Source organism: Diachasma alloeum, unplaced genomic scaffold, assembly GCF_001412515.2.
Source record: "Diachasma alloeum isolate Michigan unplaced genomic scaffold, Dall2.0 Dall_scaffold_00177, whole genome shotgun sequence".
In the NCBI taxonomy this organism is placed as follows: domain Eukaryota; kingdom Metazoa; phylum Arthropoda; class Insecta; order Hymenoptera; family Braconidae; genus Diachasma; species Diachasma alloeum.
The window spans coordinates 83,404-103,731 of NW_021680343.1; the positions used below are offsets into that span (position 1 = coordinate 83,404).

The window sequence follows — 20,328 nt, forward strand, 5'->3', positions numbered from 1 at the left end:
ATTATGCACGCAGGGATGCATTATAGAGCCACATGCGTAGAGAGAGAAAGAGAGATAAAAATAAAGAAAAAAAAGACGAAGAGAGCTAATATCCCTCTCCTCAACGGTGCGGCCGAGACAGAGACACTGACTGAGGGCGGCGCCACGTTTGCGCCATCCACGGGGAAATAAGAAAACAAAAAAGTGAAAATAAAAAGAATAAAGTGCGACTGAAATGAAAAGAGTGAAAAAAAAGTGGGCAGTGGAGAGCGGCTAACATGGAATAGCCCTTAGCGGACTCGGGGCCGGCACGATAGCCGACTCTTTAGCCTGATGGACTCACCTCCCTTCCTTCTCAACCCCCTTCTCTCATCGCCACTTGTGCCTCAACCATCCCCCTCCCTCTTACCTCCAGCAAACTCTTGGAAACACGTATAAAACATCGGTGTCTTATCCGAAATATTTTCCATCAAATAAATTCAAACGTATTCATCATACTTAATCCGTGTATCTAAAGTAGCTCTACTCTTCGGCCGGGCTACGCTGTACTTTTGGATATTTTCAGTTTTTTAATTTTCCAACTAAATTGCATGGAAAAAATTTGAAAAAATTCATACCCAGTCAGTATTATCTAAATTAAATTTCGCAAAATATTCATATTTTTTCAGACATTTCCGTCTTATAAATAAATAATAAAACTTGTTTGCAAAATGGTGGATTATTTGTTATAAGGTGTCAACAAAATTCTCGATTTTTTCACATCTAACGAAAAAAAATTCAGATTTTAATCTTTGATTACAATGGAAATGTTGATTTTCACATAAGACACTGGGTTAAATGCTGATTTTTAAACATTTCTTTGTTGAAAAACCAAAACGATAATTAAATTGTGAAAAAAAATTAGAATTTCGAATCTAATCGAGTTTTCTGCAATTTTTTTGCAGTTTTCAATAATCTTTGAATTTACCGTAAGGGTAGAGATACTTTAAGTTCTCTTGAGATTGGGCGGAATCACAGAGTGAAGTATTATTTTTGGGGAATATATTGAAATGTGTTTTAAAAGTTATTAATTCAGAGGATTCGATTTACAAATTAGTTGAGGCTGACACAAATCTTTGGACAAATGCACAAAACGGCGCCCCAGAATGACTCAGTTCTGTTGCTTTATGCGTAAATCATTATTCGTCATTGTGGGGATTTTATTGATTCGTCTGAGATCCAGGGAAATTGATTTTCCAAATTCTATAATCTGTTCTTGTTCCCATACTTGGCCTTCCCCTCCCCTTAATGTGAAAAATTTTCCGTCAAATGAATTCAAACATATTCATCGTACTTAATCCATGTATTTAATTTAAATTCTCTTGACATTTGTAAAAATCTCACAGTGAATTATTATATTTTAGAAATATATTAAAATGTGTTCTAAAAGTAATGAATCCAGGGGATTCTATTCAAAAATTAGTTAAGACTAACATAAATCTTTGGACAAATGTACAAAACGTGGCCCCAGAATTCATAAATTCTGCAGCTTTATGCGTAAATCATTGTTCGTCATTGTGGGGATTTAATTGATTCGTCTGAGATCCGGGGAACTTGATTTTCCAAATTATATAATCTGTTCTTGTTCCTACACTTGGCCACCCCCTCCCCTTAATGTGAAAAATTTTCCGTCAAATGAATTCAAACTAATTCATCGCTCTTACTCCATGGCTTCAATTTAAATTCTCTTGACATTTTTAAAAATCTCATAGCGAATTATTATATTTTAGAAATATATTAAAATGTGTTCTAAAAGTAATGAATCCAGGGGATTCTATTTAAAAATTAGTTAAGACTAACACAAATCTTTGGACAAATGTATAAAATCTATGTACAAGCACCGACGAGGCCCCGGAATTCGTCAATTCTATGGCTTTACAACAGATATGACTGTTTTGTGGGGATTTAATCAATTCGTTTGAGATCTGCGGAACAGTATTTTTCCGGAATATCGCGATGGGGTTTTTACTCGCGTGGCGTTGGCATCCGAGCCGAAGGCGAGGGCTGGCCAACCGCACGAGTAAAAATCCCCATCGCAACAGCTCGGGACAAAATTTTTTTGTAGTGATCTCAAGTTTTCGAGTGTCGGAAATATGCAGTTCCCAATTCCCAGACGAGGAATCGCGAGACGCAGTACAGAAAATGGATTTTCGAAATTCTGTGATCGGTTCTTGATCTGGATCATCTCGATCTCCTTCTCGGTCTCGGCCACAAGGTGGCGACTCCCTCCGGGAGTTCCGTCGATAATCAATGGAGGTGATCAGGTAGAAATCCTCACGGCTGTATCACCAACAGTCGGTGTATTATGACGCGCTCAGGAGCGATCGAGGTGCGGCGTTAACTCGTTATCGGCTCTAATGGGGGCACGCTGAAAGAAATAATTCACCTGTTAGAGAAAAAAAATCAAAATTTTCGGTAAATACAGGAGATTTCATGAGTGAAATGAATGAAGGAGAAGAGTGAAAGTCTTTCAGTTTGAGTTGAGACTGGAGGCGCGAGGACGCGGGAAAGTTTGAATAGTTACAGTCGGTAAAGTCGTTATTTGCACCTAAAAAAAGGGTCTTTCTACTCAGTTCAAATAGATTTCATCGACTTGTTTCGAGTCGGCACTCTACTTGGCATTAATTTTCATAAAACAATGTTTTTTCCTTAAATTGAGTGAGAAACTCGGATTGATTGGATCATATTCTTCCTACTTAAATCGAGTAGAAAAAATACTTGATTCAAGTCCACACAGAAAAATCTGAACGTAAGTTACATTTAAGCAGTCGTTTTTTGCGCTTTCTGGGGCGTATTTTACGCTTGAAGTTAAAGCGCAAATTACGCCCATAATCGCCATAAATTACGATAATCTTTTCCGTATTTTACGTTTACTTATCCGTGAAATACGATATTTTTGTTGTAAATTGCGCATAAGTAAATCGTAAAATAGATTTCTATTAAAATCGTAATTTACAATTTCATGAGCATCAAATACACTTTTTTTGAAACGCAAGCTCCGATTTTTTTTTATTTATTCCATTCAAATCTTGACGGCTTATTCTGCAGCAAAAATATTATTATTTTGTATGAAATTGTATAGAAGATAATTACTTATGAACATTAGGTTTTTCTTAGGATTTAATTACAAGTAGTTATATAGTTCATTCCTTTCGTGAGTTGGACTCGATACATTTCCACGTGAGGAATATAATAATATATAGAGTTTTTAAATTCTTAGATTATAATAATTTAGGAATTCATCTATGATGAGTATTGCCTCTTTGTCGAGAGTGAATAAAAAAACATTTACATGGTACGGGGGGAAACTCCAATTTTCATGACAGAAAAACTGCCATCGGACATCATATTAGCGTTAAGCGTAAATGACGCTTAGCAAAACGTATATTACGTCTAGGGTTTTCTGTGTGTCGGGATCTACTTGAATCAAGACCTTCACAGAGGAAAAAAAGTTTTGATTTCCAGGGACATGTCACTCATTTTCAGGAAGTCACCACCAATTATTGGAGACGCTGAACCCTGGCCGAAATAATCCCGATCATTAGTGATTTTTATCGCTGAGTTTGATCATAGATTCCCCAAAATTAGAAATGAATTTCTGAAAATTAGTGATAATGTCACTGAAAATTGGTGACAAAATGACTGATTTTCAGAGTTTTCCACTCACTGAATCAATTAAAGAAATCAAATTCCTTCACTGAATTTCACAATCGCGAATCCCTAATAATTGGGATGAATTCCTGGAAATCAGTGACATTTCCCTGAAAATGAAAACTCTTTCTTTCTCTGTGTTATTTTTTTTTTTTCGGTGTGTCGTGCACTTACGTAAGGGTCGTCTGACGATTGAGTGCGGCGGCCGAGGGCAATGCGAGGGGCGAGTGCGCGTGCCCCATTTGGGATGTTGTCATTGTACCAAGATAATGGTGTTCCTCAAACCCATCAACGACCCCACCCCCGTACATACTCAACTGCAGCTTCGAGTCCACTGCAATTTATATTCAGTCAAAAATTCATGCATTCTTAGTTCTTCGTTCACAAAAGAGTTCACGTTTTGTCATTCAAATCATTAAAACTGGTCAATAATCAGAGTTGACTTGTAGTGTTTTACCACTTCATTACTGAATTAAAAATGTTTATCCCAAAATTTGTTCAAAACCATGTCTCTGGATATTGAAACCATGCCGAAAATATTAAGAATAAATCGGAAAATCTGGTCGTTAAAAAAAAAGTATTATATTTGCTCATTTATGAAATGATTCGAGAATCGAGAATAAAAAGAAAAAAAATGAATTACTCTTCATTGTTGAGGCTGTTTTCCCCTCTAGTGGCCGACCCCACTGACCCTCTCCCCTCCCCTCCCCCCACTGAACATAACCAGGCGCCATCAGATAATTTTACCACGCGCAGGCGTGCATTTCCCCGGTTGAGGAAAAATACTCGATTTTTTCCCCTCGTTATCGCTCAGATCCCCCCTGCGCTTTCTGACCAATCATCGGGCATTGACGGCCCATTGCACCCCCCTTCCCATATTCCCCCCTCGTTCACTCGCGACAGCGGCCATTTTTCTGATTATATCGGTCAGCCGAACGCAAACAACAAAATTTCCCGAATTAAACTGTAACTCTCGTCCCAATGCTTCCAACAATTTCGTTAAGTTGACTCCACTGACGCTTCGAATATCTTTTTGTCATTTTTTTTTTTTTTGAATATATATTTCCCGCGATTTTCCCAGGTAATCGAAAGAATCATTGTGTACACTGTTGTCACGTAGCCATCGAGTGAAAAAATCAATTAAAAAAACGGAGTTATCTTATCCGGCAAGTGGATCACGGGGGGAATTGAAAAATGAAAGAGGCGGAAAAGGAAGAGAGATTGCTCACCATAGACTCACCGAGTAGGTTTGACTTCATCTCGGTCTTGTGAATGCCACTGGATCCAGCCAGGCCACTGCTCAAGCCCGTGTGATTTTTGGGCTTCCTCTTCCTGGTTTGAATGCCATCTTTCTTCATACTCAATGGCCTGTTCACCTGGAATTTAATGATATTATTAATAAGGAACTTGCGTTATTCTTTCGTTTCTAATTTCCAATTTATGACTTTAACTTCACTATTGATCTTTTTTTACTGATGTTTTCTTTACATTTATTTGGAAATTTTTATCGAGTGACAGTACCACGGCATTAAAAGTTCACTATTTGATGGAAAAATCAATGGAAACTGGAAATTCAAGTTCAATTATTCCATGAAAATTTATAGAAATCAGACAAATTCTGGTAAATTTATTCTTGAGTTTCCGAAGAATTGAACATTCAAGTAAATTGAGAATTTTTCGTTTTTCTGCTGCTCGAAAATTCGGAATTCCGTTGAATTTATACAAAAAATTTAAAATATTAAGATTTTTTTCCGCTTCTTAATGCCGCTCTCCTGAAAATTACTACTTAACTATCAACGAAATTTCTAATGTTTTCCAACACTGTTCACATTTCGTTATACACCCAGACAAATAGTTTATTCTAATTTAATAACACGCATAAAATTATTACAGAATTGAATAATTAATTTCTGAGAGTAGCGTAGTGTTAACAATTTTCATCTGAATTTTCCGTGCCAAATACCGGAAATTTTTATCGTGTTGAAGTTCCACTGGAATTTCAGGAAATCTTGTCATTCAAAATCAAATATTCCAGTGATTTTCTGTTCAAATGCTCGAAAAATCAATAAAATGCTTGATTTTTCAGTTCAATTATTCGATGAAAATTCATCTCTTTTTTTCTGAATATTCATGTTCCACTGAAAATTCAATCAAGTTGTGAAATTTCCATCGCACTCCCACTTAAAACTCATGAATTTCCCTGAATTCTACCTAAAGCTACAAATTTCATAACCATTTTTCCCCCAAATCCGATTCAATGTCACTCTTATGAGAATTACTATCATATTTTCCATGAACTTTCAAAAAAATTCTAACAGAGTATTTCAACGTGTCTTAAAAAAAATTGCCTCGCATTGAACTTCATCCTTCCAAATAAAAACGTTCTGATATCCACTCAACATAAAATTAATTGTCCCTATTCCCTCAACAAGATCTCCCGATAATCTTCTCCGAATTTAGCTGTCCACTCTACCCCTTTCGCTCACGCCTCGCGAAAAAAAGATCAGCCAACATGCTTATCACCCGACGCGAAAAAAACCTCCGATAACACTCGACTCGATTGTGATTGATTGCTATCGATCACCAAGAAATAAAAGAATCAGAAGAAGAAGCGATCGTTCTCGTTAACTCGAGACAAAGTTTCCAAATTCCTGCGACGCCTGAGGATGATTTATTGGCTCTGATGCTAATCTCATCGACGCATCTAAAATTATCACAATGTCCGCTTCTGGACAGGTGCCTTCACAGCACTAATTCGAAATTTTCGTCGTTGATAGACTAAAACAGTTCTAATTCCTTATCAATGCAGCCATAGACACGTGTCATCGGACCCACACGTGTCCTGATAACAGATTTATCGTCAGTCTAGTAAAAATTAATGGATCTTCTCAATTATATTGCACACTGGAATGCACTCACAATCACAAATCCCAGCGTCTTTGAAAATTCCAATTTTTGGAATATATTCTTGAAATTTTAGTCGATTGACGATTCAACATAATTTACTACTGAATGTTCACGTTTTGAGGGAAAATTCAAGTAAGTTAAGGAATTTTTGTCTTTCTGTTGTTGAAAAATAGGGAATTTCGGGGAATCGTCTTTGAAAATTTCAATTTTATGGAATATATCCTTGAAATTTCAGTTAATTGCACATTCAACGTAATTTTGTACGGAATATTCACGTTTTGATTGAAATGTCAAGTAAGTCAAGGAATTCTTGTCTTCCTGTTGTTGAAAAATAGGGAATTTCGTGGAATCGTCTTTGAAAATTTCAATTTTATGGAACATATTCTTGAAATATCAGTTAATTGAACTTTCAACATAATTTGATACTGAATATTCACGTTTTGAGTAAAAATTCAAGTAAATTAAGGAATTCTCGTCTTCCTGTTGCTGAAAAATTGACAATTTCGTTGAATCGTCAGTAAAATGGGAAATTTCATTGTTTTTTTCCCCCTAAACTGAATCCCACATCATTCTCCGAAAAATAACGTCCATGAAATTTCAATTTTTCTCTGTCACTGCTGTTAAAAATTCTTGGCTGAAATTTCCTAGATTACAGTTTCACTGAAATTTCGAGGGATTTCATCATTGAAAATTCCAGTTTTCATAAAAAAATTAATGAGATCAAAATAAATGGTGAATGTATTCTTTTGAACATTTCATTAACAAAAAGTTGAGCGTAATGTGCTATTGAATATTCATGTTTTCATTGAGAATTAGACAAGTAAATCGGGGAATCCCCATTTTTTCTCATTCCAAAAATTAAAGATTTCCCTGAACTTTCCGTGCAATCTGAAATTTCATGATTTGCCCCCTAAATTGAATTTAATGTACCTCTCCTGAAACAGACTAGCCAACTCTCAAATATTTTCAATGACTCAATTTCGTGTACATCCGTTTGTTCCCCCCCTCAAAGTCTTTGAAACCGGAAGGGAGCCGCGTCGCGAGTCAAACGAGGCGTCGAAAAATCATCGAAAAATACCGGAGATGATTTCAAAGGTGAGAAGTATTGTTTGTTTCCAGTTAACCCTTCCCCCTCAGTGTGACGAACATTTTTTCAAGGAGAATTGTTGTCATATAACTGTCGGGCTCAACGACCCTTGTTTGCAGTCTTTACTGCGCCTCAACCTTTATTATTTCTCTCGTTTTGGTTTTTTATTACTCTTAATACACTTTAGTAATTATTTGAACGTCTACTCACATTGTGGAGCTTAAAGTAGAGGCCGCAGGCATTACATACTGGCTCGCCATTGTTATTTCTTCTCCATAATGTTGTGTTGCTTGTTCTACAATTTGCGCATTGCACGCCCGTTCTACGTCCACTCTGGAAATAAAAATAATGAGAATGATGAGAATTATTGAGTCGCATAAATGATAAAATCTGTTATCGATGTGTTGAATTTTCTCGTTTAATTCTTTCCGCTCATTTAGTGAATTTTTTTTATATCGCAGATGGTGGAATGCGAGCATCATCCCTGACTGTTTGAGAACATGAAGAGGAAGAGGAGAGGAATGTACGCGGTCTTCGTCAGGTAAGTAAACTAGAGCAAACAACACCCGCCCTCTTTCCCCGTCTCTTATTTGTTCTGGGCTCCGAGATAACAGCGTTCTTCTCTCGAGAGCACAAACATTACTTAATAACGTTGGTTGTGTTGGTGCACACATTGGGTACTATACAACAAGCCCATGTCTCGTCCATCCCGGTATTGGACTTTTTTTTTATCAGCACAAATAATTCCCCTGTGGCCTAGAATTCCAAACGGTGGACAACTTTTTTCTTTCTTCAATCTTATTGTTAGTTTTACTGACCAGGAAAATTGCGTCATTATTCGCCGGATTAACGCGAGTTGATTAATCAGTTTGTGCGCATTATTGTCCTCGCGAAAATTAATGAGTTTGGAGAAACAGAAAATCCTGTGAGTTAAAGTCTTTTAATTCATTTTTCTATGGAGGTTACTGTTAATAGATCTGCGAAATAAGACGGTAAGTATCAAAGATCATTTGTAAATAACTTTTTAGATATCTCACAATGAAATTTCAATTTTTTGCCAACAGGAAGATAAGCATTCCCCAATTCACTTGAATTTTCCTTATTTATATTCATTTTCGAGGAATCATTGGACTAAATTTCAGTGGGACTATCATGTAATAAAAATTTCCAAGAAATTACACTTGAAAAAAACTGAAATTTCAGGGATAGTTGACGACTAATTTTCAGGACAGCGACACTGAATGCGATTTAGGGGGAAAAAATCATGAAATTTCTGGTTTCACTGAAAATTCAGTAAAATTCCAGAATTTTAAGCGGAATAAAGACAAGAATTCCTTAATTTATTTGAATTTCCAATCTAATATGACTATTCAGTGTCAAATGACATGGAATTTTCTGGTTTTCTATTCCTTTTCAGTGGAAAATGGAACGAAAATTTACAGTTCTCTTTTATTTTTCCATGAAATTCTGAATTTTCAATGACGAAATTCCTTGAAATTTGAGGTAATAATTAAATTCGATAAAAATTTCCGAAAAATGTACCGGAAATTTCAGACGAAAATTTTTAAGTCTCCCGAAAACTTGATCGTTAATTTTGCAAAAGTCTACAAACTCTGGAAATACTTTGAGAATAATTCACAAAATCATTCTAGATCTATTCACACCTCACGGGAGGTCGGTTACAGCCCCATCCCTTCAAGTATAAATTAATTTCCGTGGAATAATTGGACTGAAATTCCAGTAAAACTATGATGTAATAAAAATTTCCACGAAACTACCGAAAATTTCAGCGTTAATTTTTTAAAAGTCTGGAAATATTTTGAAAATCATTCACAAAATCATTCTAGATCCATTCCCTTCACCGCTCGAATGCCAAAAACTACTTACCGGTGCAATGCTCTGTTTGATTTTCCCTCCACACCTCATGGGGGGTCTGTTAGCTCCATTCATTTTATTATAAATGCCGCAGGCATTGCACAAGTAATGTCCAGTGCCGTCCCTTCTCCACAAGGGGGTCATGTTAGCTCCGCAGTTGACGCACTCTTTGGAGTCAACTGGGATCAACTGATGGTCGAAGCCGTCGTCAGAGGCACTCACTGGAATGGTGGGCCACGGAGAAGGTGGACCGTTGTCACCGGCAACGGTGTATCCGCCTCCGGAGTACATCATGCTTCCTCCATCGCTCGTTGTGATGGGGATGGTATATCCCGGGACGTAATCCAGGGTTGGGGGTGATGTGGAGCTTGGAGGGGCCGCCCAGTAGGTCTCTCCAGAGGTCTTGACGTACTGAAAGGCCTGGGTGGGACCTGGATAGATTGTCACTTGGGAATTTGGAGAGCCTGGCTGATCGTAGTGGAGCTGGGCTCTTGTGGGAATTAGGGAGGAGGAGGTCAGGGTGGGGTCGCCCTTTATGTAGACTCGAGATTCCACCTGAAACATCATCAATGATGTGGTTTTTATTGACCGGAAAGCACTGAGAAAAGACAGCATTACAGAATATTTTCTGTGCATTTCGAATGTAAAAAAAAATAGAGAAAATCTGCTTGGGGAATAGATATCTTCAAAAGCGAGAGGTCAGGAGAATTCATGAAGTGACGTTCTTTATTCACAGATATTCTCGCAGAAAGAATTCCTTTCGGGGATATTTCTCAAATGATATTAATCATATTTGTTAATCTTCGCTGTCAGCTACACTGATATCTCTAAATTCGATTTAGGGAGGAAAATTAATGCAAGCTACACATTTTTGGACACTCAAACAAATTATAATTCAGAAAAATCAAAATTTTTCAGTAGAAATAAAAAATTTCCCACTTGAAGTTACAAAAAAACATGAAAATTTAGCACTGAATTGAAAAGTTAATTCAATTTTCATGATTTCTACTAATTATCACAAAATAATTGAAATTGTGAATTTTCAATGACTAATTTGTTTCGAATGTCAACGAAACTCTCACTTGATGACAATTTCAAGAACTAATTCTTCCCATTTGTGTCTAATACGTCTCAAGTCTTCAAATTTATCTCCTTCGCATCAATACATAACCACATCATCTCGTCTTCTCATCAATAAATCAAAATTTAAGATTACCTCTCCCGCTCTGAAATTCGCCTGTCCACTGGGATAAGTCAGATAAGTGATGTCTCCAGGTTTGGCATAAGCATAACTGCCAGTGGGTTGAAATCCATCGGTGACATACGGAGTATACTGAACAGTCTGCGCCGGAGGTAGTGCAACAGTCTCGAGAGTGGTGTAAGTGCTGGTCTTCAGGTTTTCCGTGGGCACAGCTGCTGCCACGTCGTACTTGATTGTGGCCTCGGTGTACGTGGGGACCACTTGTTGTTGCTGACACCGCATGGTCTCCACAGGTGGTGAGTAAGGGTGCGGTGGGGATGGGATGTGGATCGTCGGGGGGTGCGAGACCATCGCACTCCCCTCGTAATCCTCCCCTGAGGCTGGGGAGTTTTGGAATCTCGTCACCTGGCCATTCTCGTGGGGACTGAATCGAGACTGTTGACGTCTGGGGTCAGGCACTTGGACTGTTATCACGGGACCACCTCGGCGAGCGTCGTTGTCTTCCCCGTAGGAGATGTAGACTCTGTCCACTTCGGCTCTCTCCGGGACTGGGGTCGCGTAGCTGTAGGGGAAATGTCTTCAATAGTTTCTTAATTTTTAGTCTTGGATTTCGAACATTTTCGAGGATTTGCTGAGGATTTAGCGAGGAGTAACTAGTGAGGAAGGTTCAGGCGAATGTAAATATTTCTTGAAATATTTCCGCAGAATAACGAAATAATGGAGGAGAGTTGAGATTCTGAGAATTTCGCGAGCTATAAAAATAGTCATGTAACATTTCTACAGCTGAAAGTACTCGGAATTTTGAGACACACTGTTCAAAAAAATTAAAAGTTCACGGACAATTCAGTCGTAATTTATAGACAAACGATATTACAATCGATTTCGGGGGGAAATGTTGAACATTTAAGTGAATTCATGAGTTTTTAGTAGAAATAAGATGGAAATTCCATGATTTACATAAATTTTCAAGTGAACATCAATACTCAGTCCCGAGTGAACCGAAACATTCTCATTTTTTCTCATTTCCATTGAATAATTGAACTGAAATTTACTTGTTCTATTTTTTTTCATGAATAGTCTAGCAATAATTTCCAGAAGAGAAATATTAATATCCCAACAAGGATAAAACATAAATTTCGCAAGTTACTGACATTTTCTCAATTAATTAACAATTCAGTAGCGAAGTGGTAAAACGGTTTAAGTCGACTTATCTCTTAGTTAAGTTTTTGAAGAATATCTCCGAATTTAAAGGAGATAATGAAATTTTCGTAATAACCTTTTTTCTGGAGCAAATTGCGTGCTACAAAAAAGGTTCAACAAAAATTCAGCTATCTCCCTTCGATTCCGTGATATTCACTAAAAACTGGTCAATAGTCAAAATCGACTTAAACCGGTTTACCACTTCGTTACTGAATTAAAAAGTATATAGATTGATGAATTTGACTAATTTTTTCTGAATAACTGATCTAAAATGGACAGTTTCAGTAAATTTTCCATCGAATTGTGGAAAATCCACTGATTCACAAATTAATATCAAACTTACCGAGTTTGATCCTTAATAGCCAGCCCAATGGCCTGTCCCTCGGCCTCCTGATTCTCCACCTGCAGTTCCTCGCTATTACTCGTATTATAAATAACCTGATGCTGCTCGATACTCCTCTGCTCGCCCGGACTCCCCTGACCCACGTGAATATACTGTGACTGCTGCTCCTGATACGCCTCCTGCTCCTGGTGAGCCACTGGTACCACCTGCATGTTACTGTTCTGTTTCTCAGGGGGACTGGGCACTGGAGAGTCCGGCTCCCCCTCAGCAATAGTCTCTGTGATGTGCCCGGTTGTGGTAATTGTCCGAACGTGTCTTCTTGCTGTGATGACACTCTGGGGGCTCTCCACCGCCTGCTCCTCCGCAGTCCTTGGCACCACTGGGGATCCCTCCTCAGGATGATTCCCCTCCCACTCTATCTTCATCTCTTGCTTCATCATGTTCTCCTTCATTGTGTCCTGAAATCGATATTTTCCTGTCTGAATGACACCTTCAATGAGTGACTGTCGCTAAACAACTCGAAACGATAGAAATTCGAGGAAAGTGGGACAGGAACAAAGACTTGTTACAAGATAATGCGGATGTGCTCCTCATAAGATCTATTTCCGGATCGGAACTGGGTCTAGGCCACGATGACGTATTTCACAACCTTCAGCAAAACCCAATCACTCATTCCTCAAACGAACTCCGAATATCATTGCGAGCCTCGAAAAGTACCCGTTTGGATAAAATGAAATTCGTTATTTGAGATTTTTTTGTTCGTTTCAAATAATTCCGGGAAATTTCTGGCAAATCACAGTTCTAGTGAAATTTCAAGAAATTTTGCTGGTGATTATTCAAAATTTGATGGAAAATCAGTGGAAACTGTAAATGTCGGGTCAAATATTACAAGAAAATTGATAGAAATTTGGAAAATTTGGGAAAATTTAATCTTGAAGTTTTAATAAATTGAAAATGCAGCGTTATTTGGTATGGAATAATCGTGCTTTTGGGGAATTATCGTCTCTCTGCCACTCAAAATTTTGAAATTTCATTGCATTTTCAGTCAAATTTGAAATTTCAAGATTTTTATTTTCCATAATTTCGTGATTTTTAATTACAAATTTTTATCATGTGACAGTTTTAATGCAATTTCAAGGAATTTTGTCATTAAAAATCCACAACTCATTGTAAATGTCAATGAAAACTGTAAGTTTCAGTGCAATTATTCCAGGAAAATCAATGGAAATCATGAAAATTCACATAAATATATTCTTGAATTCATAATTAATTAACAATTCAGCGTAACTCGCTAGTATCCATATTTCGATCGAAAATTCCACTAAACTGGGAAATCCTCATCTCCTTATTGCAAAAAAATTGCAATTCCATCGAAATTTCAGTTAATTTTAACAGAATATCAGAATCGAATGAACAATTTATTTGATCCAAATGCAGAATTATTGTACACTAGTAAATTCGTTCTCTTCATCGCCTAAACAACGACTTCATTTCTACTAAATAACATTCTCTATTTGGAACACAAAAACGTTTGTTCACATCTAAAAAATTATTTATTCAATCTGAATAAAAACGCAGCTAAAAATCAAGTTTAAACCCATTTACTGTTCAAAATGAATTCATTCAACTCGAATAAATTATTTTTTGACTGCAATTCCGGAAACACTGGATCTTCCTCAGCTCAGAAACAGAATTAGTCACGGGTTTTAAAAAGCCACGCGACAAAAGGGTACACAGAAATGGTATAAAAATCCGGTGTATTTATGTTCATGGTGAAAACGGCACACCTCGTTCGTCACAACCGACAGAGAGAGAATTAACGTTGAAATAGAAAGAAAAGAGGAATTGTTGGAGAAGGTGTTTGCAGAGGTGCGCGTCACTTCCGCTTGGTAATGTCAAGCCAAGATTTCCGCCGGTCGCCGACTGAGGCACGCGTCATTCATAGTGCTCCATCGTATGAGGAGAATATTATAATTCGGGGAAGCAGACATATCGAGCATTTGTTTCCGAAAGATCATGAACACTCCATGACCACTCTTCGTCGAATTCTTCACACGTTCCCTTCGGCCACAATAATGGGAAAAATTGTCATTAGCGAGGATCGACGAAGGCGACAGAAAACATTTACTTCAAATGAGGGTTGGGAAAATCGTTTACATCAATTGACGAAGTAGTTAAAATTGTTGGATGTACTTAGGAAACTTTCTAGTATTTGAGTCATTAACGAATGACACTGCATTCATCGAGGAAAAATTGCGAGAAAGTCCAGTAAAAATTCACTGAAAATGCGCTTAAATTCATCAGTTTTTTGTATTTTTTCACGAATGACTCCAAAATTTTGCCGCTTTTTTGCGAAAAATTACGTTTTGAAGGGGGAAATTTATCTTTCGCTTCACATTTTTCGCGGGATTTTTTTTCTCATCTGCATTACTTCACAAAATTACCTCTGTAGCTGCGTGCCGCATTGGTCCTCTTCTACAAAATGATAAATAACTCAAAACAATCTTCCACTTTTGATGAAATTAAACTCGATGCCCGCAATGAGGCGCCAAAGGTGCAATCGCGTGCTCCTTGGTCTCGGCGAGCGCTCAAACCGATCCGAGGAAACTGAACTTCAACAACTTCAGAACCAGCTGAACCAAAATTTAAAAGCCGAACGGAAGGAAGTGATAGACGATGAGCCTTCCACGGGAATCGGCTAGTGACTGAAGTTGGTGGAAAAAAGGTGTGAGGTGAAGAGGCGTTCGTGGTTTATGCTGGGAGAGGTGGTCGCGTGTCTAGGAGGCACTCTCCTCTCCCCCCTCCATCGGCATCGCGGGTTATTCGGACGGTGGAGTTGTGCATTGCGAGAGAGAGGAATAGCCGCAACAAACAGGGGAGAGAGAGGAGAGATGGGGCTTTGGAATGGTCGAACGGGAGCATGAAGACACGATTGGACAACGCCCCTTCGCTGTTCTCATTGGTCACTCGGAACTCCCCCCCCCGGGTATTCGCTATAATTATTGCCCTGATTAGCATCCCCCACGCTAATCAGGACAAGGTTTGAGAATTTGCAGGCAGCTTCTGGATGGGGTTTTCAATGGTAACTGTACCCCCTGCATGTGTTGAATTTTCGAATGACTCTCGTGGCCATAATTATTAATTTTTGGAAATCAAAAAGTTCAGTCACTCGATTATTACAGTGCCTCACGTATTTCGGTTTCCAAAAATTAATAACTATGGACATGAGGACCATTGTTAAGGATATCCGATCAGGATATTTAAGTAGGGGGGGTTGGGGTAAAACGGACACTTTTGACTTGTTTTAAAATGTTAATGAAGTTGAAGTGTTGATAAAATTCAATATTTTTTTTAAATACAAAGAACAATTATTTCCCTCTGTGACGAGCCTAAACTGAGCTCAATTGATAAATTTGTTTCTGAGTTATGAATGATTTTAAAAAAGTCTAAAGTGCCCATTTTACCCCACCCTCCCCTATATTTTACAGTTTGGTACAGACCATACTGTAGATTCAACCATTTTCAATTGGCAATTAAATTTGACAATTAACTTGTCTGAGAAAAATTTGAAAAAAATCATGGAGATTCAGCGTTATTCAAATTACATTTTGTACAGAATTACTATTTTTTTCCACATTCGCTGTTCATAAATCAATAATTGAAATTGTTTAAATTATCGTAAACATTATTTTCAATTTAATGCAAAAAAATAATGTTCGGTGGAAAATTGATTGTTTATTAATTATCTATATAAAATGCTCGCCATTTTTAGAAATTACGGTTTTTAAAATTATTTCATCATTCTTCCTCCAGAAGTAAACTCGCTAATTTTTTTTCTGATTTTTAAAATATTTTCCAACGATTTAATATAGAGATTCAAATTCAGACCTGCAAAGTTTAAATCATAAAATTATTGTAAAATGTGCGGACAGTTAGGGTCAAATGGAGCTCAAATGAAAGCTCTGATGTTCGACTGAAAAAGTAGAAAAGCATTTCATTAGCGAAGTGGTCAAACGGTTTAAGTCGACTTAGCTCTTAGCTGAGTTTTCGAAGAATATCTCAAAATCTAAGGGAGATGACGAAATTTTCGTACATATCTTTCTTGAAGCTCTCAATGTGCTCTACCGAAAAGGTCATTACAAAAATTTCGCTATCTGCCTTAGATTGCGAGATTCATTAAAAACTCCTGAGTAGTCAAAATCGACTTAAACCGTTTGACCACTTCGCTACTGATTTCACTGGAGAAAAAATAGCCAAGTACTTAGATATCCTTAAAGGGTCGGTGGGATTGTTTCAACCCTTCCGCATTCCGGGCTCTTGGAAATTGTCATTCGTCATCGAAAATTTAAAACTTCATTAGAAAATCAAGGGAAGCAGTTAATTTCAGTTTAATTATTCCATGGAAACTAATAGAAATCAGGACATTTCTGGTAAATATTGTAATAAAAAGGCAAATTTCTTCAATTAAAAAGAATGGGGCGGTATATTTAGTTTGACAGGAATCAGCTGTTGAATTCAACAACAAAAAACATCTTTCGTTCCATTCGTTTATTCCTAAATTCGCGCTTCGAAAAGCGGGGAAGGAGATATTTATTCATTTAAAGTATTCCACAACAATATATTCTGGAGTTTTCAGTTAGTTGAAAAATCTGCATCAGTTCCTTCTGAATATTGATGTTTGCATTGCGAAGTCAAGTAATTTGAGGAATTCTCGTCTTCCGGCTGCTTAAAAATTTGTAATTTCATAGGATTTTCAACGACATCTGAAATTTCATGATTGTTTTCCCTTCAATTGAATAATAATATTAAAAAGCCAAATGTGTTATTTGTGTGTTATTTTTTTTATTAATATCAATATTTAATATTAATATTAAAAAATTTTTTACTCTAGAAAAATAATGATCGGTGCTCCATGAAAATCCGATATTTTCGAACAATTTACCCTAAAATTATCGCAGAAATGTTACTTAATATGAAAAAGTTTCAATCGCCCCGAGAAATAGAGAAGAAATTTGCATTGTGCATCGAGTTGAACTTTAGATTTTTGAATTTGACGGTTCAGTGATTCACTGTTTGAACAGTGAGTCGAGATTTTTGACTCATTGTTACTGGGCTCAAGTTTTTTTGAGACTGAAGTTTTGGTGGGAGTAGACGTGGGGCTTTTTTAGAACAAAAAAAACTGTTAGAATCTCTTTGATTGACACAATAAGCCGGGAACGTACGGAGGGGTCCGGTGTTTGCTCTGTGATAAGGCGAGAGAGCCCAACCGTGCTCAACACCGGTGAGATAACAATGTTGGTACGGTCGTTGGTAGTTTGTCCGTAGCATCGGCCATTTCGTTCCGCCATTTTGTTGGTATTTTGCCACCCTGCGCGAGTCATCGAATGACCGCTCGGGTTATTGGGGGAGGGGCAGGGGCGCGTGAGTCATCCCGTTGACGGGTGCAAACACGTCAGGACAAGTTGGTCTGTCTGATTCATTTTGACGTCCAGTCATCCGACGATTGACGGGGGATGACAGGTAGATGCGAATACACTGGAGGAAATTTTTGACTGAAATTTCCGGTACACTGAGAAAAACAGTTTTCAGTTTCGGGGATATGTCACTAGGTTTCAGGAATTCATCCGCAGTTACATAAATTTTTTTTTACCCTTAAATTTCCGGATATTAATTGAAAACTGGCCAATAGTCAAAATCGCTACTGAATTTAAATTAGCTCTACGCTTACGGTAAATTCAAAGATTATTGAAAACTGCAAAAAAAATGCAGAAAACTCGATTAGATTCGGAATTCTTTTTTCTCAATTTAATTATCGTTTTGGTTTTTCAGAGAAGAAATGTTTGAAAATCAGGATTTAACCCAGTGTCTTATGTGAAAATCAACATTTCCATTGTAATCAAAGATTAAAATCTGAATTTTTTTTCATTAGATGTGAAAAAATCAAGAATTTTTTTGACACCTCATAAAAAATGATCCACCGTTTTGCAAACAAGTTTTATTATTTATTTATAAGAGGGAAATGTTTGGAAAAATATCAATATTTTGCGAAATTTAATTTAGATAAATTTTTTCCATGCAATTTAGTTGAAAAATTAAAAAACTGAAAATATCCAAAAGTACAGCGTAGCCCGGCCGAAGGGTAGAGCTACTTTAAGAGGAAACGGAACCCCTGCGTTTATATGAATCTTTAGAATTGTGTTTCCTCCTGCAATTATTATTTTTTATTCATTAATTAAACTACTTCATTGACTCAACAATGCGATAATCGAGTCGATAAAGTAATTTCATAAATAGAAATTAATGATTGTAGGAGAAAACATAATTCTAAGATTTGATCTAGACAAAGGTTAGATTAAGTCTAGATCTAGATTAAGTCTCCCCTTAATGTCGCTCTCCTGAAAATTCCTTCCAAACAGACCATGAAATTTCAGTTTAGTTCTACACTGTTAAGGAAGTTTATCCAAAATCGCAAGTACTTAAAAAATTTAATTTTTTTAAACTGAGAGATGAAGACTCGTAGTTGTAATCGTAATTTTTCACAGGAGATTCAGATAAAAATTACGGAACACTCCGGAAAAATTCGGTGACAGTTCCGTAAAATTTCCTACAACCACATTTCGCTCCGGAATTACGGAGAAGATACGTAATTTTTATTGAATATTTCTCTCCGCGCGTCCACTGCAAATAACACTCTGAACTTGAAAAAACCCCAGTGAAATCGACCTGAATTCCCATTTAACCCCCGCCCATTCCCACTCAAACGATAATTCCAATCCCCGTACACATCGCGACAATATTTTTTTTTCTCTCCCGAACAAGGAAATGAAGACTGCGCTTCAGGTCCCCTCTCCCTCTCCCCAAACCTCATCTCACCTCCCAAAAACTCACCCAGATGCAAACCCCTCCGCGGATGATTAAGATTACGAGGGCTGATACCAGGCGTCACGATAGGTCGGGGGGAGGTGAGACGAGTGCTGTCAAAATAAACGGCACTATCGCAATTTATCTCGTTTCCCATGATAATACGAGATAAAACTGCATCATTACATTAGCTAGTATCAGCTAAAATGATAATTTCAGTCGAGCCGGGACGGTCAGAAGAGTGTAGGGCCTTTCGAACATTACCTGTCCATTTTATAATCGAATTACTGAGCTCACCCCCACGTTTCGCCCTTTGAGTGACGGCCTCCGACGCTCCGACATACCCCAGTGAAACTTCCGAAAAATCCCTGAACCTTTCAAACCCTCAAATTGATAATTCGCGAGTGACAACACTTTTCAATCCAGAAGACGTCAATTTTCTTCGGAATTTCATTGCAAATTATCGCAATTTCTCAGAGTGAGAAAACAAAATGGTGGATATGTGTGACGTCACGAGAAATGAATCGAAGAATAATTGTAGAAAAATGGTGAAGGAGTGCTCACTGTCATCGCTGGAATTAACCATCACTTTTTATCATCAACAATCCCTTATCAACGACTCAACAACCTAGCACGTAGTCCACCTATCGCCGTCTCTTTTTACCCTTGGTTACTGCTAGATCACCTCGAGTGGATAACTGATATCGATTTCTACTCCGCAGAATTGTATGATTCCAATCCCCGTACACATCGCGACAATATTTTTTTTTCTCTTTATTTTCTTGTTTGCTTTTTGATCGACGAAAGTCCAAGGACTTGACGGAAACACCGTTGCGCAATTAATTTAGATCGAAATCGGAGTGATGTATCGATCAATTACCGGAGTGAATCGGGGGAATTTGGAGAGGTGAATTTAATTGGAAATTGAGAGGGAAGTTGTTGGGAATTCAGGGGCTTTGAGCGGTTTCATTTTTTGGACGAGCCGGGGGGAAGCGACGGGATGAGGCGGTTTACGACGTAATTACGGGTGAATTTATTGTACTGGGGATTTTCACGTTCGAGCGAGAAGCGGCTGGGGTGATTAATAATGTTCCGAGAGTTGTCGCGAGGGCAAACAGTCGGCGGTTCCTTCATTGTTTTCACGCGTGATATGAGGTTTATTGGGTATTGAAGTAACGGGGGGGG

The 20,328-nt window shown here is 37.7% G+C and overlaps 1 protein-coding gene across 6 annotated transcripts in view; it reads right to left on the reverse strand.

Annotated features, from left to right (window-relative positions):
- Window positions 1-1,302: 1,302 nt before the first annotated feature.
- Window positions 1,303-20,328, reverse strand: part of LOC107037688 — a 21,500-nt gene continuing 2,474 nt past the window's right edge. Inside the window, exons 1-8 of one of the 6 annotated variants that reach the window (XM_015256356.1) lie at window positions 14,727-14,965; window positions 12,283-12,740; window positions 10,755-11,301; window positions 9,551-10,093; window positions 7,874-7,996; window positions 4,910-5,045; window positions 3,844-4,003; window positions 1,303-2,386 (exon numbers count right to left, since the gene is read on the reverse strand). In XM_015256356.1, the coding sequence (XP_015111842.1) occupies window positions 2,356-2,386; window positions 3,844-4,003; window positions 4,910-5,045; window positions 7,874-7,996; window positions 9,551-10,093; window positions 10,755-11,301; window positions 12,283-12,740; window positions 14,727-14,747 (2,019 nt within the window). In that variant the 5' untranslated portion in view covers window positions 14,748-14,965 and the 3' untranslated portion in view covers window positions 1,303-2,355. Of the gene's footprint in view, window positions 2,405-3,843; window positions 4,004-4,898; window positions 5,046-7,873; window positions 7,997-9,550; window positions 10,094-10,754; window positions 11,302-12,282; window positions 12,741-14,726; window positions 14,966-20,328 lie in introns of those variants that run through there. The other 5 variants (XM_015256374.1, XM_015256365.1, XM_015256401.1 and 2 more) reach the window with 5 other exon arrangements.